Here is a 19,515-nt window from a genome sequence, read left to right on the forward strand (position 1 = left end):
TTGTTATTGATAGAAAGAAAACCAATAAATGAAATCATAAAACGAAAAATTAAGTTATCATGAAATGAAAAAAATTATTCAATGAAAATAAAACCAAAATCTAAAAATTTCAAGCCTCAACCGCCACTTTCAACCATCAACCTTCATGTAGTAGATAGTTATTGTAGATGTTTAATAATATCTTAGTGTATTTTGGCTACATATCAGGAATTGAAATCATGTTTGGTACAAGTTCTTTTTTGGGATTTTGAATGTTTCGGGTTCTATCGGATATCCATTTAATTTCGGGTTCGGTTCGGATAATACCCATAACCCGAAATACCATAAAACAAGATCCATTCGGTATGTATGTCGGGTTCGGATCGGTTCGGATTCATTTTCATCGGATCGGGTTCGGTTCGGATTTTCGGGTTCGGTTTATTTGCCCAGCCCTAGTGGCAAGGTATAAATGACTTATCATCGTTAAAGAGTCTTTAAACTTAACGTCAGACCATCTATTTTGATCTCATTTCGAAGTGATGGTGTGATTAGTTGATAAGCCTTTGATGACAAAACTAACATTGTAAATATTTTTCTTTTATTGAATGTTAGCTTCTTTGATGAGTTCTTTAGTCAACAGAATTTTTTTTCTTTTAGACAACTTAGTCAACAGGATACAATAAAGTTTTATACTGACATTTTCCAGTAATTGCATTTAAATAAGAGGGCATTTAACACGTTTCCCTTAATTCTTACAATAATTTTTTTAACAATCTTATTTCTTAATGTTCAAAAAAAAAAAAACAATCTTATTTCTTACAATATGAGTGAAGTGAACTATCATTTTTCATCGGAAAAAAAAAATAGAAAGTAAATTTCATTTTCATAAACCTGTTATTTTACAGACAAAGACATCTTTTCGACTCTTCTTACATATATATAGATTTATATATACACACAACTTTTGCGTTATTGGACATAGATATACACTCGAAAGAATCAAACCCAAACAACAAAAGAAGAAACATAGAGCATTCACACAGAAGTATAACATTATATACTTTATAATTAAAATATTCTATGCGCTTGGTGCACACTCACGAGGGATTCCCTGTGGGAACCTCTTACGGTCCGTGCAATAGTTGTAGATCATGTAATTCTTCTGAACCCATCTGAGTCTAGCTTGGCTAGTTGCATCCATTTGTTGAGTATACCAACTAGAGCTTGGGCTACAAGACGATCTTCCGTTGATATGAGCACACCCGTCGATCTTAATGTTCCTGTAAGCAGCCATGAATGGAGCTTTGGACCAATCCGTTTTAACCAGACCACCTCTCGTTGCCCAATCGTCTGCGTTCCATAGACTTGCGTACATCCTCATCGGCTTGCTCTTTGGAAACAAAACACCGATTGATTCAGAGTTTTTAAACTCTCTAATTGGTGTATCATCGACTGTCAATCTGAGCCAAAAAAAAGGACAAAACAGATTAGGGGTCATTAAAAATGCTTGAACCCTGATTAGGGTTTGTTTAATAGACTTTACTTGTAAAGCAAGAAAAGTGAGATTTTTGACTTTACATGATTCTTTGAGGGTTCCAGAGGATTGAATAAGTGTGAAAGTTCGCTGTTGGGTCGAACCAGAGATAGAATTGTTGCTCTTTGTCACCTTTACCTTGAGTGTAAACATTAGTGTGTAGAGTATAAGGATCTCCACTCATGTTACCCAAGAACTCAAAATCTATCTCATCCCAAGTCGATCCTTCAGATTTCAGCTGCAAAAATATATAAAAAACAAGAACTTAATAATCAAGATAACTATTTTAATAGCGTGTTAAACTGTATGACTGCGGTTTTTAAAATCTAATAATAAAATGGATGAAATTTAAGAAAAAAATTGTAATAATTATCAAACATATATCTCATGAAAAGTCCATGTTGAGTAACTTACGTAGAAAGTTGTGACGGTTCCTGCTGAGTTACCAGGAACAAGCTTAATCTGCATATCGATCTTTCCAAACAAATACTCTGTTTTGGATTGAAAACCAGAACCAGAGGACCTGTCTAAGGAGAGAGTAAGAAGCTGTCCGTTGTTGAGTATCTTCCCACGGCCGTTTCCCCAAGCTACGTTAACGTCGCTGTTGAAATCAGCGGCGGAGAATGAAAACACAGCCGCAAGAAGAGCCGCAAAGAAGAATATTTTGAAAGGAGACATTGTTGTGTGTACGTGTGGGTGTGTGGTATTGCGATTGGTGAGGAATGTGAGGAAGAGAGGAGAAGGAAGAGAGCTATATATAGTGGAAGGAGGAGAAGAGTTTAATTAAATAAAAAATGAGAAAAGAGAGTGGGTGAACAAAAGGAAGCTAATGTCAAGACATTGCATGCAAGATGTATCACAGCTGGAGTCTTCAGTACGTCCATCATTTGGTTAACAGATAATTTTACAATCCTTAATTAAAAAAGGAGTTATATTTTTTTTTTTTTTTTTTTTTGAAAAAGGGCATAAAAAGGAGTTATATTGATGTATAAACATAGTCAGAATTTGAATTTCATTTGGGTAAGTCCACAAATTATAGGAACTTGTTTGAAGTTTGGAATTGATATTTAAAACCGACTACTACGATATCAAAATTGATGCGGATAAAAAAGAACGATGTAAACCAAATAAAGCAATCTCTAATACTATAAAGTATTTTGAGAAATATACAAAATATTAATTAATATTTTATTTTTAATTCTTCTACTGATAGATGCTAGTATAAACTTTTCCTTTGGTTAATACTTGTTTACCATTTTCTCTCATGGATTTTTTTGTTTTTTTTTCAAATCAGAGCTTTAGGCTAAGGAAATTAAATAATCGTTTGAGCAGTGCCGTCTTAACCAAAATAATAGCCTTTGGCAAAACATAGAATATGGACCCTCTTATAAATATTTTTCATATTTTTCTTCACTGCATTTCTTTTAACTTGAACTCTAAGACCTGAAACCAGTGTTTTGAAAACTAGACCGGACCGGCCGGCTGGACCAAACCGGCCGGTCGGACCGTGACTCGGCCATCTATTCGGTTTCAGGTTATACTAAAAACCGGATTTGAGTTAAATTAGCAAACCCGGTCGAAAACCGGTAAAACTCGCTAAAACCAGTGATCAAAATTGATATTAAAATCTTACTTTTTTCAAATTCAAGTATTTTTTTTAAACTGCAAATTTTAAAAATATTTCTTAAAAAAAATCATATTGTTTTCTAAGTATCTATCTAAATAAATTATTTTCATTATTTTATATTATTTTTAAAAAAAATTATTTTTGTTTTCATATCATTTTTAGATTCTAATAATTATATAAAAATTTATAAAAATTATTTTATGTTATACATATAATAGTTACTTAATATAAAATTTAATTAAAATTTAAAACCCTGTTGAACCAGTTGGACCGGTCCGACCATTGATCTAGTTACAATGCCGAATCAATGTCTGGTCCGGTTTTCAAAACACTACCTGAAACAAATAAAAAATATATCTCAAAACTAATGGTGAATGTACAGATTTTTTATTGTTTTGTCTTGTAATAAATAAATTAGGTTTACTTAATTATGAGTCTTTTTGATAATTTAACAGATTGAAAAGGACCTTTAAAACAACACAAATTTTTTTTGGACCGATAGACCCATGGCAAATGCCTATGTTGCCATGGGTAAGAACCGGGGCTGCATTTGAGATATACTTGCTGCATGCTTTGTATATATATAGTAGCATTATTGTATATAATTCTAGGGATTTCGAAATCCAAATGTGTTTATACATCTCTCCTCCTACGAAGACGCCTAGAGTGAGGAGATAAGATAAGAGGTCTAGAGGGACATTACGTGTGGAATGGTTCGACTTCAAATTCTGGAATTTAGTTGAAAGCTTGAAATCCTAAGAGAGAATATGTATATTCATATATTTTTCCTTGAAATATTTTGAGTTTTTGTTTTCTCATAGTTTGGTATGTATCGAATTACTAGGTCGTAAATAACTGGACCCATGTTTCTGAAATAAAACAACTTGAGTTGATTCGTTTCGAAATTCTTTATGTAGGCATTTAACATAAAGCTTTATAAGCTTTACATATTTTGGAAATACTATCATGATGTGACTAAAGAACAATATTGTTATTAAGTGTACATGTGTATTGAGCATAGACGCAACGAAGAAAAGTATGAGCTTAGTTGTATGGGTTCAAGATTTGATTGCGTTAGCAGAGGTGCAAGTAGAAGCAGAGCCATGCTTTCTTTCTCTTTCTTTTCTTCTTAATCATAAAAGGTCGACTTCTTTTGGTTGGTCACTTATTAATAAAGATGTTTCTTTGCAAAATACTATAATCCATATATATATGCAACCATACCTATGAGTATACTGTATATTTGTTTTTTTTCTTTTAATTATATAGAATGCTACAGTTTGATGTAAACTTAGTATAATAAATTAAATGATAGAAATAAAGCTGAATTATATACGTAATATATGTATCTTTATCACTAAAATGGAACCTAGTGTAGTAGGTTTACTGTGGAGTCTTCAGACCAATATGGTATACTAATCTATTTTCAAGAACCGTATAACACTTTATTTGCATGTGGCGTGAAGGATTATTGAGTAGTTTTGGTTAAAGTGGTTTTCTTTTGTTGATCAAACTCGGAAATGTAGTTTGATTGGTATGCATATTTGACAAATTAAAACAGCTATTAGTCCATAGTGCATCTAGAATTATATATAGGAAACAACTAATAAAAGAAATTGAATGTTGTCTATGCGGACAAGTACTGATATTTATTGGAAATGACTAATGAATATGAGGGTGGTCCAAACTCAAAGGCTACTATTTTTTCAAGCACCAAAGCTATTTTCATCCTTCTTTGTTTATTTCAAGGAACAATCAACGTTTGATAGTTCCAACTTTTTGCTAATTTCGTCTTCTGTTTTTACGCCAAAGGTACTAATAAGTTGTCAATTTTAAACAAAGCTTCATAAATTTTTCACATCATTGCCATAAAATATCATAAAACTATAGATTATGACAAATGTAATTGCTACTACGAGCTTTTGATAATTAGTTAAATGTAGGCGAAGGTGGAGTATGCAACTCTTGCAAATACTTATATATTATTTTGACCCTTTTTGTCTGGCATGAGTAACATAAATCAATAGAATGAAGTCAAGCATTAAACCACTATTCAAAATTGTGTAGTAGAGAGCATGGATCAATATATGAACTCCATTAATATAAAGCTAAAATTTGTCAAACACAGTTTAATTTCGTTATTACACTGATATGATTTAAGGACAAACGACAGGTTGGATTTAAATAGTAGGTTGAGTTTTGAGCAAGTATAGTATGGATGGACCATACGAATTAAGACAGGATAGCTACGTAATTAAAACGAGTACTATTACAAGAAGTTGAAGTTATATTACGTATGAACATGATTCATTGGATGAATTTTCTTTGACACGGAAATTTTGATTTGGACCGCCTAACTAAACGTCAACTTGGTCCCACTAAGCTCTACAGCTGTGCCATTATGAGATTAGTTTCTAAGTGTAGTGGCTTATCATAGTTCTTAATCATGAGGGGCCTAATCTCACTGTTAATTCAACTCAACATATATTTCATTTTAACGAACCCATATCTCAGACAACTATGTATGGTCTTGTCCATTTCGGGCTCCATTAACGTTGCAAGCTCGTGTTAATTATAGAAAATTATAATTGTGTAATTCAAAATTTTGGGTAAACATTTTGGGTAAACGTCCCTGTGAACAGCTTCAATGGTTGGGATTTGGGAACGATGATCGGTATTCTGTGTAGGGTAGAGCGAATTTGTGGAATGCCCCGGATTGGTTGGTCGATGCGAAGCAAATGATGTAATATCTGAATTAGAACATTTTGTTCGATTGGTGCTTGTATTCGACATTGTTTACCCATTTAGGGGTTAATTAATACTTCATCCGTTTTATATTGTAAGTAATTTTAGCAAAAAATGTTTGTTTCACAATATAAGTAGTTTTCATATTTCAATGCACATTTTCTCTTTATTAGATATTGTGTAACCAATCAAATAATGCTAATTTTTTTATAATAGGTTGAGTTTATTAATTAAATAATATTTTTTACAAAAGCAATAATTTCTTAATATTAGTGCTTTTAACTAAAACTAATTACAATATGGAACATAGGGAGTATATATATAACAAAAACAAATTATGGGTAAACATATCGTTCGGGCTTTAGTTATTTTCTTTTGAAACTGTATGTTATTACCGATTGAAAATGCAATCCTAAATTATTAACTAAACTTTTTGAAAAGGCGAGAGCTGCAATTTGTTATAGATTGATCTAAGATTGGTGGATGTATAACTTTTTTCTGTAATCCAGAAACAAACTTTTGTCGATATGATCATATGAACGAGAGATTTTGAGTTTAAGGAAACAATATAGACGGGGTCAACTATAGAATCATATGTTATAGAACGTCTATCACCAGTCACCACCACTGCTTGTTTAAACGATTGGAACTTTTCAAAACATTGTTGAACATTATACACTAGATATGTTTAATAATTGTTGTGGGTAAACTTTTTATAGTGACTGAACCCACTAGATATGTTTAATATGTTTTAATATTTCAAAGTTACTACTGTCTTGTAGTTTTTGAAATCTTGCAATATTTGTAACATAATATAATTTGTAAATTTCGTTATTGTTCAAGTGTCACCGAAGATGAGACTGATGAGTGATGACGATGGATTCGTCAATGCATGCAAAATTATAAGAGAGAGAAAGAGAGGGAGAGAGAAAGAGAGGGAAAGAGAGAGACTTGTCGTCTTACCTCACAACCGCACAATTATTTAGAACCAAACAAATTATTCATATACATTTGTTACAGAACACATCGTGCCTACCAAATATCTTCGTATGCTTTCTTCCTAAGAGAATTGGCTGAATGTCATTTTCATTAACCAGCTGATCTCAATGGATAGGCGTAATTAGTAATCGTCATCAATTATTTTGGTTTGTAGGTCTCTAAATGTCATTTTCATACTTGGATATGGCCAGTAATGATATACTAATAATGTTACAATGGACACTTTTCTAAACTCTAATCCGCAATATTGTTATTATCCACTTGTTTTAACAATTTCACTAGATGATGCCAAAAAAAAATTCACTAGATAATCATCAACAAGTTTAAACTTATCAATATCTATATATATATATATATATATATATGACAAAATCAACTGTAGTAACTTAATTATTACAATACTTGAATTGAATGAAAAAAATCTGTATATAAACTCATATAACTAATCATATAAAAGTAAAGAAACGAAAAAGTAAATCGTTGGGAAAATCATATAGCAACTAATTATTGTTCATAGTTTGAGAGATTTGTTTTTGCCATTAGTTGGATCAACAAGATCCGACCCATAGCTAACCACTTAGTGAAGTTGAATTCAGGTGAGGAAAATCGCAGAAATATACATTTAATCTCTTGACTTGACTGAAGATACTTCTTTTGAAAGGTTATAATCCTCACTAAGAAAATGTTTATTAACTAAAATATATCAAGATAAAACGATATAAATAACGCTAATTCAACCGTGAGGGTGTGTAGTGTAGGCGAAGATGAGGGTTTCCGTGAAGTGTCTATGTGCACACAGAGACTGCAACGCATGTCTTCCCCATTCATAGGACACAGTGTACGGCTAGATCAAACATACACAACGCATCAATCCATAACTTCACTTCAAAGCGTTTAATTATTTTATGGTGCCTTTTTTTCGGTGCACAAATATGGGTTTAGGACTGTGTAGCCAATACCACAATATGGGTTTAGGACTGTGTAGCCTCATTGGTTGGTGCCATTCGTCCTCTTCATCTAGCCAATACCACAATTACGGATGCTGTGGTGTCTTATATATATGATATCCTCTTAAGTCTTGCAAGAGATAGTACCTTTATTTGTACATTATTTACTCACCTCTTTTGTAGATCAGATCATGTGTGTGTAGAGTCTATTGGCTATCTAATATACATCTTACTTCATTAAATTTTAGTATACATTTTCATATAGATGTTGTTGCATAAGAAATAAAATCGTATCAGTCCATAGGCCCAGTTTGCTAAGATAGCCCACATTGGTTCTGCCGTTCTGGAAACCTTCGTACCTTCATGTACTCCTGAAGCGCGACAATACTCTTATGTTCTAAATTGTTGTCACTTGTTTTTGTTTTTTTTTTTTTTGAAACACAAACTTACTTTCATTAAAAACTCAATCTTCTGCCATACAACAAAAAGAAGAAATCATTCATCCTCTTTGTCCATAAGCATAAAATGCAACAAATAAATAATCTAAACGAGATAAGTCTTCAACCGAAGATGACAGCGAATTCGAGACGATGCTTGAATGCGTCGGGGAAGCTTTCACGACAAAGTCGGACAGCTTAGAGATAGTCACAAGCGACGTTGAGAGACAGTTCTCACCAACAAGAAAAACCGAAGTAGTCTCAATTGCACCTTCAGGCCCCGTACAAGCCGCTCCACAAGATAACAAACCGGTGAGTAAACTGAAACTAAAGCTCGAAAAAGAATCCGAGAAATTTGCTCCATTCATAGAAAAGAGATATGGTAGTGAAATACGTTCCGCAACAGAGGAGGAGATGGAAGTTGTGTGCATACAACATGACCTTACTTTTGATGGCTCAGAGCTGGACGTCGGATTTCCACCTACATCGGACACCGGATTCACAAACAAATGACTCAGAGCTAGACGCCGGAGTGGATTCTCACCTACATCGGACATCAGATTCACAAACAGATGAAGACATGGTTGTAAGGTTGTCAAGGACGGTATAAGTTTGCCAACCAAACACGGATCTGGTCGGAGGATGCTACGGATCCGGCGCTGGAACTGGAGGGAAGCAAAACCCGAGAAGATTTTGGACTCAGCTTTTCCTTGTTGAAGAAAGGGAGAACACAAGTGATGAACATGATGCTCCATGGCAGATTGAAGAGCTTGGACAAAGCCTTCCGTGTGACTTGTCTATCGGCGGTAAAACATGGGTTCAACGGAGATTACCCCCCATAAACAAAGCACAGCAGCGGTGGGAGAGTCCTCCCGACTCATTGCTGGTGAACAGAACAAACAATAGGGAAGAGACACCAAGAGGACGAGAACAGAGAACCAGATCGATGGTCCTCGTCGCGTGCTTCGTCGGGATCTCCTTCCTTCACTAAGCATGAAGAGAAACAAAGCAGAGCAAAAACAAAGCAGTAGCGTGAAGAGCAGAGAGCAGAGAAGAGATGGTGGCCCGCGCCGGCGATAAAGAGCCTCACCGGCGCCGGAGATCGTGAATCGCAAGGTCTCCTCGATGTTCGTGTCTGAGAGAGCAGCTTGTCACTTGTTTTTGTTAGAGCGTTAGAGGTTGTATCCTCTTAACTAGTTTCATATTTAATATATCTTGCATCAATGTAATATAACTAGTTATTGAACCTCTCTCATGTTTAAGAACTATACAACTCTAGTGAAATCAATTAAGTTTCATCAAGTTTTATAACCGAACTCTTGTTTCCATAATTTATTACTTGTTATTATTTTTTAAAAAAAAATCTTATACAAACACCACGTACACATAATATGAGCAACAAATGAATAAAAGCAATAGATAAAACTCATTCGAATTACAAAGGCAATGCCAAGTAACTTATTTCAAGAATCAATAATTTAAGTGCACACGGCAGGAACACCTTTAGGAAACCTTGTTTTATCGGTGCAATAGTTGTAGACCATGTACTTACTCTGTGCCCATTTCATTTTTTTCTGGCCTTCCAGGTCAACTTTTTGAGTGAACCATGGCGAATTCGCGGGGCAAAATGATTTTCCATTAGCCCATACACATCCTTCCACATTGTAGTTTCTGTAAAAGGCAGTGAAAGGAGCTTTTGACCAATCTGTTTTCTCCAATCCTCCCCTCGTGGCCCAATGCTCTGCTTCCCAAAGACTCGCGTACAGCCTCATTGGTTGGTTCTTTGGGAATGGAACTCCCATTGACTCGGAGTTCTTAAACTCTCTAATAGGAATGCCATCAACTGTAAAACTGAAAGAAAGACAACACAATATACCTATTAGGAATCATATATAAAAAATGTAATAAGACCTAGAATAACATCTAAGAGACATGTTACAATTTACTAATTTTCCATTGGTCTGAATTGGAAGTTAACGGTTGGAACATTAACAAAAGTATAAGTTCATTTATATATATCCTAAAACATATAAGATTAATGCATGATGTACTTACATAATCCTTTGGGGATTCCATGTGATGCAGTAAGTGTGAAAGTTCTTTGTTGGGTCGAACCATAGATGAAACTGCTGTTCTTTGTCTCCAGAGCCTCGTGTGTAAACATTAGTATGGAGAGTATACGGATGGCCACTTATGTTTCCCAAGAACTCGAAATCGATCTCATCCCATGTAGTTCCCGGTGATTTAAGCTACACAAAGTCATCATAAAACACTCAATAAATAAATGTGTTCAAGCGTATAGCAAAAGATGACAAGAATGGTCAGAAACAATATGTTACTTACATAGAATGTTGTGACTGTTCCAGCAGAGTTACCAGGGACAAGTTTCATTTGAACCTCAGCTTTACCATAGAGAAACTCCTGATTGGACTGAAAACCCGAACCAGAGGATTTGTCAAGCGAGAGAGAGAGAAGCTTTCCATCTCTGTCACGAACCTTTCCACGGCCATCACCCCAATGTATCTGAACATCTTTATGGAAGCTACCAGCATACACAGCAACAGATTGTGCTGCGAATAGAAAGAGAACCAAGAACGTGAATCTTGTACCACAAGAAAGCTTCATTTTCTGATAGATTTCTCGAGGGGACTTGATATCTCAGTTGTATTTGTTGATGGATATTGAGTTAAGTGACTTGAGTTTATATAGCTGCTGGAAAATGGGAAAGGAAAAAGAGACGGAAGTTTCATAGGTTTGATTATTGATCATGTATGTGCTGTATTCTAGTTGGCTCATTCGGCCTCTTGTTGGTTGTTACATAATAATCCAATAGAATATAATTTGCATGACTCGTTTATTGTTACAAAACAGAGAAAAAATAATGTATGTGGACAATTTGCATATCGGATGCTGGTCCCGCGTTTCGAAAGTAATGGGGCCATTTTGTCAACACGGCTTCGACTTTTGACATGAGCGTAAACCCTCCCCGCCGTAGAGGGTCCAAATATATAAATATCTGCATTTTAATAATATCTAGTTTTATATTCTTTCCACTACTTTCAATCATTTGTCTTATTCACATTATAATTTCATCGTGATTACGAAAACATGGTCCTGTATATTCCACAGCTAAACCGTTGCATAATATATTTTGATCCAGATGATATGATATTTCAATCTCTTAATGAACCACTAGCCAAACTAAACAACAAGAAAATATGTTCGGGTAAATAAAATAACATTGGACGATTTGCCGGTAACGTTACGTGTAATATAATTTAATTAACTGAATATTTATAAGTTTATAACATAAGCTTGGAAGACGAGTAAGTTAGGATATTAATTTGAGAATTAGTTTGACAAAGTAGTCCCTAGGAAACTTGGACTACCATACCAAACAATTAACTAATTCATGAGATTAATAAACCAACGGTGATCCATTTTCAAGATCTTGGCCCTTTCCTAACAATATTCATGTACATCATTGTAGCCTGGCCAATATAAAAATATGAAAGCTCATGACCCGTTTTTGACGTTGAGTATATAAATCCATCACCTTTCCCACACGTTAAGACTTAAGAGGCACATGATTGATGATTTCTTGCTATATTGTTTTTGTTTCTACTCCATTTTGCGTAAACGAATCTCAGACTAAATTTATCTCATGAAATAAGTGTCGATAGAAATGAAATCACATTGGACCACATGTTACATCTAGAATTATTTTCTCAAAGGAAGCAAACATGTAGGTTGAAACTTGGACAGTCTCGCCGGTCCTCCATCTAGAAAACTTGTTGTTATTTATTAATGTGCTTCCCAAGAAGTATAAAATTTCTGGTGCTCTCAATAATTTATGAATTTCACAAATCAAGTGGAGCCAATTAATTTAAGCAACGAGAACTCTTGTTTCATATAAATTATTATTCATTATTATTATGAAAATCTTGCTCATACACCACAAACACACATACGAGCAACGAATGAATCAAACAAAATAAATAAAACTCATTTGAGTTACAAAGACAACGCCAAGTAACTTATTCATGAATCAATAGTTTAAGTGCACACTGCAGGAACACCTTTGGGAAACCTCTTTTTGTCGGTGCAATAGTTGTAGACCATGTAGTTACGCTGTGCCCATTTCACTCTGTTCATGCCTCTTTGGTCGAGTTTCTGAGTGTACCATGGGGAGTTAGCAGCGCAAGATGATTTACCATTAGCCCAAACACATCCTTCCACATTGTAGTTTCTGTAGAAAGCAGTAAAAGGAGCTTTTGACCAATCTGTCTTCTCTAATCCTCCTCTTGTAGCCCAATGCTCAGCTTCCCAAAGGCTAGCGTAGAGTCTCATTGGTTGGATCTTTGGGAAAGGGATTCCGATCGACTCGGAGTTCTTGAACTCTCTAATGGGAACGTTATCAACTGTAAAACTGAAAAAAGGAATAAAACAGTAAAAATCTTGATTCATGAACACATAGTCTCAAAGCATATGAGGTTGTATAATATGTATATGATAAAACAGTGTTTCACCGATTTATAACATTTGTCTTAATTTTTGTAAATTCAAAAATGTGCGTCTTTCAGATTCTTTTAGTCTTTTATATAGTTTTTTCAGGTTTTTATATCGATTTGGAACATAATCTTTTATACAAGGGGTCAAAAGATGTGCTTACATAATCCTTTCGGGGTTCCATGTGATGCAGTAAGTGTGAAATTCACGGGTTGGGTCAAACCATAAATGAAACTGTTGTTCTTTGTCTCCTGACCCCTTTGTGTAAACATTAGTATGAAGAGTATACGGATGACCACTAATGTTTCCCAAGAACTCGAAGTCAATCTCATCCCACGTGGTACCTGGTGATTTAAGCTACACAAAACACCAACACACTCAGTAACTATATTTATTCAAGCATATAACGAGAATGGTTAGAAACAATATATATGTTACTTACATAGAAAGTTGTGACTGTTCCAGCAGAGTTACCAGGGACAAGCTTCATTTGAACCTCAGCTTTGCCATAGAGAAACTCATCATTCGATTGGAAACCGGATCCAGAGGACTTGTCAAGGGAAAGAGAAAGAAGCTTTCCTTCATTGTCGTGAATCTTTCCACGGCCATCACCCCAGTGTATCTTCACATCTTTGTGGAAGCTACCGGTACCGGCATAGACGCACACTGATTGTACCGCAAAGAGAAAGAGAACCAAGAACGCAAACCTTGTACCACAAGAAGACTTCATTTTAGTTTGTAGATCTCAGATGTTTATTGTTGATGGAAAAATGAGGTAAGTGACGTTGGTTTATATAGAAAATGAAACGGAAAGAGAGAGAGAGAGATGGACGTTTCATGGGGTTGATCACTAGTGGGTGGGTGCATGTGCTTTTTGGTCTCGTTGGGTCACAGCTTTATAATATTAAATGAATTATTTGATCCTTTGTTTGCTGTTGCAAAGCGAATCAAAAAAAATTCTTTTTTGTCGGCAAAGCTAATCAAAAATTAAAATATTAACTTTGTTATTTCTATAGCTTTACAAACCGAAATGATTTTTGGACATTTGTATCAGACTGACTGGTCCCAATGTTTTGGGTACGTCAACACGTTTTCGACTTTCGAGCACCGCCCACAGAGATATTCGTCGGTGTTTTCTGTTTGTAATTTTAAACCGAGCCCACGTAGACCGTAACAGCAAGACAATATACATTGAAAAGTGAAACAAAGAACGTGATTTGGGGGAAAGAGGAATGTGTGATGGACCAAACCAGAATTTCACACCTCATCCATGGTTACTGCTTGGATCGGAATAAATATGTTCACAAAATGGAACTGAAACTAATTCTTCATGAGAAAACAAGTCATCTCTAAAGGTCCCAAACTAAAACTCATCAATATAGTTAAGGTTTTGTTGCCTCAAGATGGATTACATATAGACTAGTAGTCTCTACAGTCATAGAACTATACATTCCACCGTGACTTTGATGATTTTGTACCTCATTTGGTTTCTCAAATCCATCATATCTAATAACATATACATTAATTAACACAATTATAACTTCTATCTTGTAATATTTTTGTGGGTAGAAATGTTAAGTTTATCTAATTTTAGATATTTATAAAACATATAATGACAGACTAGTAGTAGAAAACACAAACATCATAACAAATTACGAACAACAAATGATTGGAACGAAGACAAACACAATTCTCACATTAACGTAGTTACAGAACAAGACGGGTTAGGAGCAATAGTGGCTCTGGGAAGAGGCAGTAGAAGCATCTACTTCCAGCCAGAGCCGGTCCTAGAAATATGTGGGCTAGAAGTCAAAAGTAATTATTAGGCTTATTAGATTCGAACTCATGACTTCATCAAGCCAACAATGGTACAATTATCAAGTAGGATGAAAGGAGTTTTGACACAAAGGCAGCCAGATTATTACTTAATATTTTGCCGCCGGAAGCACGGGTTTGGCCCGCTTCTGTTCAAGACCGGCTCTGCTTCCAGCTATTATAAAACATAAATATTTTGTTTTAAAAAAAAAAAAAAAGGTTATCAATGGCTCAGATGGTAGGAGTAGCTTATGTTTCACACTAAAATAGCAAATTTAAACCAACAAAACATCCATTATTTATTTTGTGCTTCAAGTCCAAATTTTTTAAGAAGTTTTCAGAACTGGGCCTGGTAAGAACCAGACTACTCCAGGACTAGACGAAAAACCGAATAGCTGCCGCAAGCTATCCAAAGAAAGACCACCTTAAAACAATGAATACTACCGCTCCTATAGCTGACTGATAACCCAACGCTCCCGACTGACACTGAGATAAGTGCCATCTTCTAATTCTTCACATCAAACAACATTCCTATCACTTCTGTGAATGAAGTAAACCGGATGACCAAGAACACGAGCGGAAGCAGCATGCAATTACCGGGAGATTATGTCTCGGCGGCACACTCTTAATCTTGCTTCACATGATAACAAACTCTATTCTCAATTTTGCATGTGATCCCATACGTCTATAATTTATTCACACTGCCATAACAAAGAAGGCTTCTTTACCTCCTCCAAAAATCCGACAAGGCTAACAAATAGTCCGAACATATTATCTTTTTTTTTTGGGTCAGAAAATTATGATATTTGGATAGAACTAAAATTACGTGGCAGTTTTGCTGGTGACCTGGATTTTAAAAAAAAATACTGATAAAAAAACAAATTAAGAGTGGAACGAGTAATGTTATCAGATCAGATAAAGTAAGTCACAACCGTCCTCCGTGGCTCGCCGTCGCCGTTGAGATGACCACCGTTGAGTTAAATCCATTCCCATCTCGCTCCGTCTTCCTCGGTGTAGACGTCGGAACCGGAAGCGCCCGAGCCGGTTTACCCTTCTCCCCCTTTTAATCGTCAATTCTGAGAATCGTGTAGTTCGATCAAAATCCATAAAGATCGAACCTTTTTGTCTAATCCTTAAATGGGTTTTGTAATTCGACCTCGATTGTATCGGAACAAGTCACTAGACTCTGTTTAACGTCTCAAAGTTGTATTCTTTCTTATAGGTTTGTTTGATGAAAGTGGAAAGCTTCTAGGCTCTTCTAGTAGTCCTATACAGATTTGGAAAGACGGAGACTGTGTTGAGGTAAGACTTACTTTGTTTTCGAGCTGATGTTAAACTCTGATTAGTTGATGTTTTGGAACAGCAATCTTCAACGGATATATGGCACGCGGTTTGTGCAGCTGTGAAGTCTGCTTGCTCTCTTACTAATGTTTCTGATGTTGAAGTCAAAGGAATAGGCTTTGCTGCCACCTGCTCTCTCGGTTTGTACTTTTGTAGCATTTGAGACTTAGGGGAGAAGGTTAACAAGTAACGTTTGTTATTGTCTTTGCAGTGGCGGTTGATGCTGAGGGGTCTCCTGTTACTGTCTCTTGGAGTGGTGATTCGAGAAGGAACATTATTGTTTGGATGGACCATAGAGCTGTGAAGCAGGCGGAGAGAATCAACTCGTTTAATTCTCCAGTGTTGCAGTACTGTGGCGGAGGTGTTTCTCCAGAAATGGAGCCACCAAAAGTAGGTGGAAGTTACTTTAACAACGTATTTTGTTTCAGCTTGTTTGAGTATAATCTCTGCTTTTGTAGTTGCTATGGGTGAAAGAGAATCTCCAGGAGTCTTGGTCAATGGTGTATAAGTGGATGGACTTGAGTGATTGGCTCTCCTACAGGTGCCTGCTCTGTTAAACCTTTTAGCTCTCTTGAATCTTTACATTTTTCTGATTCCTTTTTGTTTCCCTCTTAGAGCTACTGGAGATGATACACGTAGCTTGTGCACCACGGTATGTAAATGGACGTATCTTGGTCATGCACATATGCAGCAGCAGATGACTGAGAAGGCTTCTCGTGATATGGAAGCGTGTGGGTGGGATGATGAGTTCTGGGAAGAGATTGGCTTAGGCGATCTTGTAGATGGGCACCATGCTAAGATCGGTATGCATAATTTTTTTTGTTGTTGGAAATGATCTAAGAGGAACTGTGAAACCTTTAGCTATCAATTGTTAACTAGGGAGAAGTGTGGCTTTTCCGGGGCATCCACTTGGTAACGGTCTAACTGCAACAGCTGCTAAGGCAAGTACTAAACAACCACTTACATCTTTGGTTTTTATTTTCATTCAATTAAAAACTTATTAAAAAAAATTCTTTTGTTTTGATTCTTAGGAACTGGGTCTATTGGCTGGAACACCTGTGGGGACATCACTCATTGATGCTCATGCAGGTGGTGTTGGTGTCATGGAAAGTAAATCAGATTCAGACTCCTTGAAGAAAGGTACTCTTTTGCTATTTTAGTCTAGCGTAAAGTGGTGTACTAGTCTCTATGAGTTGTTATGTTTCAGATTCGGATGTGGATACCTTATGCACTCGAATGGTTTTAGTATGTGGCACATCAACGTGCCATATGGCTGTTTCACGTGAAAAGCTGTTTATTCCCGGCGTGTGGGGGCCTTTCTGGTCAGGTACATTCTCGTTTAGTCTCTCTCTAATCCTTTCTTTCTAATTTTGATAGATGAAATCTCACTCTGGTTTATTCTCTGTAGCTATGGTTCCGGAGTATTGGCTTACGGAAGGAGGACAGAGTGCCACTGGGGCTTTACTTGATCACATAATCGAAAACCATGTTGCTTCTCCCCGTCTTGCAAATCAAGCTGCTTCCCAGAGTATCAAACCTTCCCACCTTTTTTCCCCTTCTCTTTTCACTTCTATTGAGAAAAACATTGGTTGAATGCTACTAGGCATGTGGGTTTGGGTTGTTCGGTTTAGTTTAGTTCGGTTTGACATAAATCTTACTGAATTAACCTGAAATAAAGTTCGGTATTCTGTTAGTTCGATTTTTTGAAAATCCTACTGATGTTTTTGATTTCGGTTAGATTTCGGTTTAATTTTGTTAAATTTCGGATAAATTCGGTTAGTTTGGTTCAAAATTTGATTTGTTCGGTTTGGAGTTTAGTATTGTTTGGATATATTTTTAAGAAAACCGAAGTAACCGATTGCCTAACCAAAAACCAATTTTTTTTTATTAAAAACTACAAACAGAACTTCTAACCAAACTGACCAAAAATTTCGGCGGGTTCAGACAAAATCCCAGGCCTAAATGCTATTGTCTTGGTCTCTTGCAGAAGTTTCTGTGTTTGAACTTCTGAACAACATCTTAAAGTCGATGGCGCAAGAAGATACAAGTTCTCCATTTGTAGCTGCACTTACCTCAGAGATGCATATCCTTCCAGACTTTCATGGAAACAGGTGAATGAAATAGAAAGCCCTGCTCTGTCTCTTAGCTTTATTGACTCAAAGCTGTGTTACAGGTCTCCCGTTGCAGACCCAAATTCAAAAGGAGTGGTATTTGGAATGACTCTTGACACATCAGAAAAGCAGCTAGCTCTTCTATACTTAGCCACAGTACAGGGGATTGCTTACGGCACACGTCACATTGTAGAGCATTGCAATGCTCATGGTCACAAAGTAAGTATTCTTCACACTCTGTTCTATAGGCATTCACTTCCATGGCCTCATAATTATCTTGTCTTTGCATTTGATATTAGATTGACACACTGCTTGCTTGTGGAGGCCTTTCAAAGAACCCACTGTTCATCCAAGAACATGCTGATATCGTTGGTATGCAGTACTAACCACACCCTTTGTTATCACTTATTCCATAATCAAAATGGAATCTCATTGGATGGTGAATTTGGCAGGTTGTCCGATTATTCTACCACGAGAAAGCGAGTCTGTTCTTCTAGGAGCAGCCATTCTTGGAGCTGTTGCTGCCAAGAGGTATCCTAGTCTCCATGATGCTATGAAAGCTTTGAACGCAGCTGGACAAGTATATATGCTTATCTAACTTCATTGCTTTGTCAGTACTCAAATTCATGAGTTGATTATGTGGTTTATGGCGTCACTTGTGATGGCATTGCAGGTGGTTCATTCATCATCAGACCCTAAGGTTAAGAAGTATCACGATGCAAAATACCGCATCTTCCGTGACCTCTATGAACAGCAATTGTCTCACCGTTCCATCATCACACAAGCTCTTTCCTAGTGTCCTGTCCTAATCAAACATAGTCTGTATACATTTCATCTTTCTTTGCTATTTTATACAATTTATAAAATTTGGTATTTCTACAATTCATCTACTCTTTTCTCTACATCTTACTAATCAATAATTAATAAAATATAGTATTAAGGTGAAATGTAACAAAAAAGGTATGACAGTTTATTTGTTTTAATCTTCTTAATTCTTTAGTAAGTTTTCAGAATCCCCTATATATTATTTGTGAAACATTATAACTTTTTTTTGTAGCCACGTGTCATCACTAGGATGATTCTTAGAATTATTAGAGAAATATGTTGGTCCATCTAATTATATAATAAGCTTTTTATTAAACTAACCATAAATTCATTATTAATATCATTTATTATTTCCTTAAATAAAGATTACGGAATTGCCTAATGTGGCTAAAGTATATATGACAATTAATGATTTTGAATAATAAAGATCTGATAAAAAAATAATGTATCTTCTATCAAATTTGTTTAATTTTAAACTATTAAAATAATTTAAAAAAATCACAATAACCATATTATAAAAATTTAAATTTTTCTGTATATGTTATATTTTGAATTTTAAAAAATGACTATAAATTACTAAAACTGTTAAAAGTCTAACATTCAAATTTTGCAATCCATGGTTTAAAATTTTTGTTATGACAAAATA

General features: G+C 35.5%; 4 protein-coding genes across 4 annotated transcripts; 1 reads left to right on the forward strand and 3 right to left on the reverse strand.

Annotated features, from left to right (window-relative positions):
• Nucleotides 1–873: 873 nt before the first annotated feature.
• Nucleotides 874–2,256, reverse strand: LOC106306564 (xyloglucan endotransglucosylase/hydrolase protein 24). Its single transcript, XM_013743223.1, has 3 exons — nucleotides 1,928–2,256; nucleotides 1,558–1,751; nucleotides 874–1,439 (listed from the first exon to the last, which is right to left on the reverse strand). The coding sequence occupies exons 1-3, from the start codon at nucleotides 2,189–2,191 to the stop codon at nucleotides 1,058–1,060; spliced, it is 840 nt and encodes a 279-aa protein (XP_013598677.1). The 5' UTR covers nucleotides 2,192–2,256; the 3' UTR covers nucleotides 874–1,057.
• Nucleotides 2,257–9,617: 7,361 nt separating this feature from the next.
• On the reverse strand, nucleotides 9,618–10,952 carry LOC106301975 (probable xyloglucan endotransglucosylase/hydrolase protein 18). The gene is made up of 3 exons (XM_013738478.1): nucleotides 10,612–10,952; nucleotides 10,324–10,517; nucleotides 9,618–10,119 (listed from the first exon to the last, which is right to left on the reverse strand). The coding sequence occupies exons 1-3, from the start codon at nucleotides 10,891–10,893 to the stop codon at nucleotides 9,747–9,749; spliced, it is 849 nt and encodes a 282-aa protein (XP_013593932.1). The 5' UTR covers nucleotides 10,894–10,952; the 3' UTR covers nucleotides 9,618–9,746.
• A 1,284-nt stretch (nucleotides 10,953–12,236) lies between these two features.
• Nucleotides 12,237–13,551, reverse strand: LOC106306486 (probable xyloglucan endotransglucosylase/hydrolase protein 17). The gene is made up of 3 exons (XM_013743120.1): nucleotides 13,220–13,551; nucleotides 12,941–13,134; nucleotides 12,237–12,697 (listed from the first exon to the last, which is right to left on the reverse strand). Exons 1-3 carry the CDS (start codon nucleotides 13,505–13,507, stop codon nucleotides 12,325–12,327), a joined length of 855 nt encoding a protein of 284 aa, XP_013598574.1. The 5' UTR covers nucleotides 13,508–13,551; the 3' UTR covers nucleotides 12,237–12,324.
• A 1,917-nt stretch (nucleotides 13,552–15,468) lies between these two features.
• Nucleotides 15,469–18,946, forward strand: LOC106306485 (FGGY carbohydrate kinase domain-containing protein). Its single transcript, XM_013743119.1, has 15 exons — nucleotides 15,469–15,636; nucleotides 15,815–15,894; nucleotides 15,956–16,073; nucleotides 16,145–16,323; nucleotides 16,392–16,474; nucleotides 16,549–16,736; nucleotides 16,813–16,874; nucleotides 16,965–17,073; nucleotides 17,141–17,260; nucleotides 17,342–17,461; nucleotides 17,921–18,044; nucleotides 18,107–18,263; nucleotides 18,344–18,416; nucleotides 18,497–18,624; nucleotides 18,718–18,946. The coding sequence occupies exons 1-15, from the start codon at nucleotides 15,555–15,557 to the stop codon at nucleotides 18,838–18,840; spliced, it is 1,746 nt and encodes a 581-aa protein (XP_013598573.1). The 5' UTR covers nucleotides 15,469–15,554; the 3' UTR covers nucleotides 18,841–18,946.
• The last annotated feature ends 569 nt before the right edge of the window (nucleotides 18,947–19,515 follow it).

Source organism: Brassica oleracea, chromosome C7, assembly GCF_000695525.1.
Source record: "Brassica oleracea var. oleracea cultivar TO1000 chromosome C7, BOL, whole genome shotgun sequence".
Lineage (NCBI taxonomy): Eukaryota > Viridiplantae > Streptophyta > Magnoliopsida > Brassicales > Brassicaceae > Brassica > Brassica oleracea.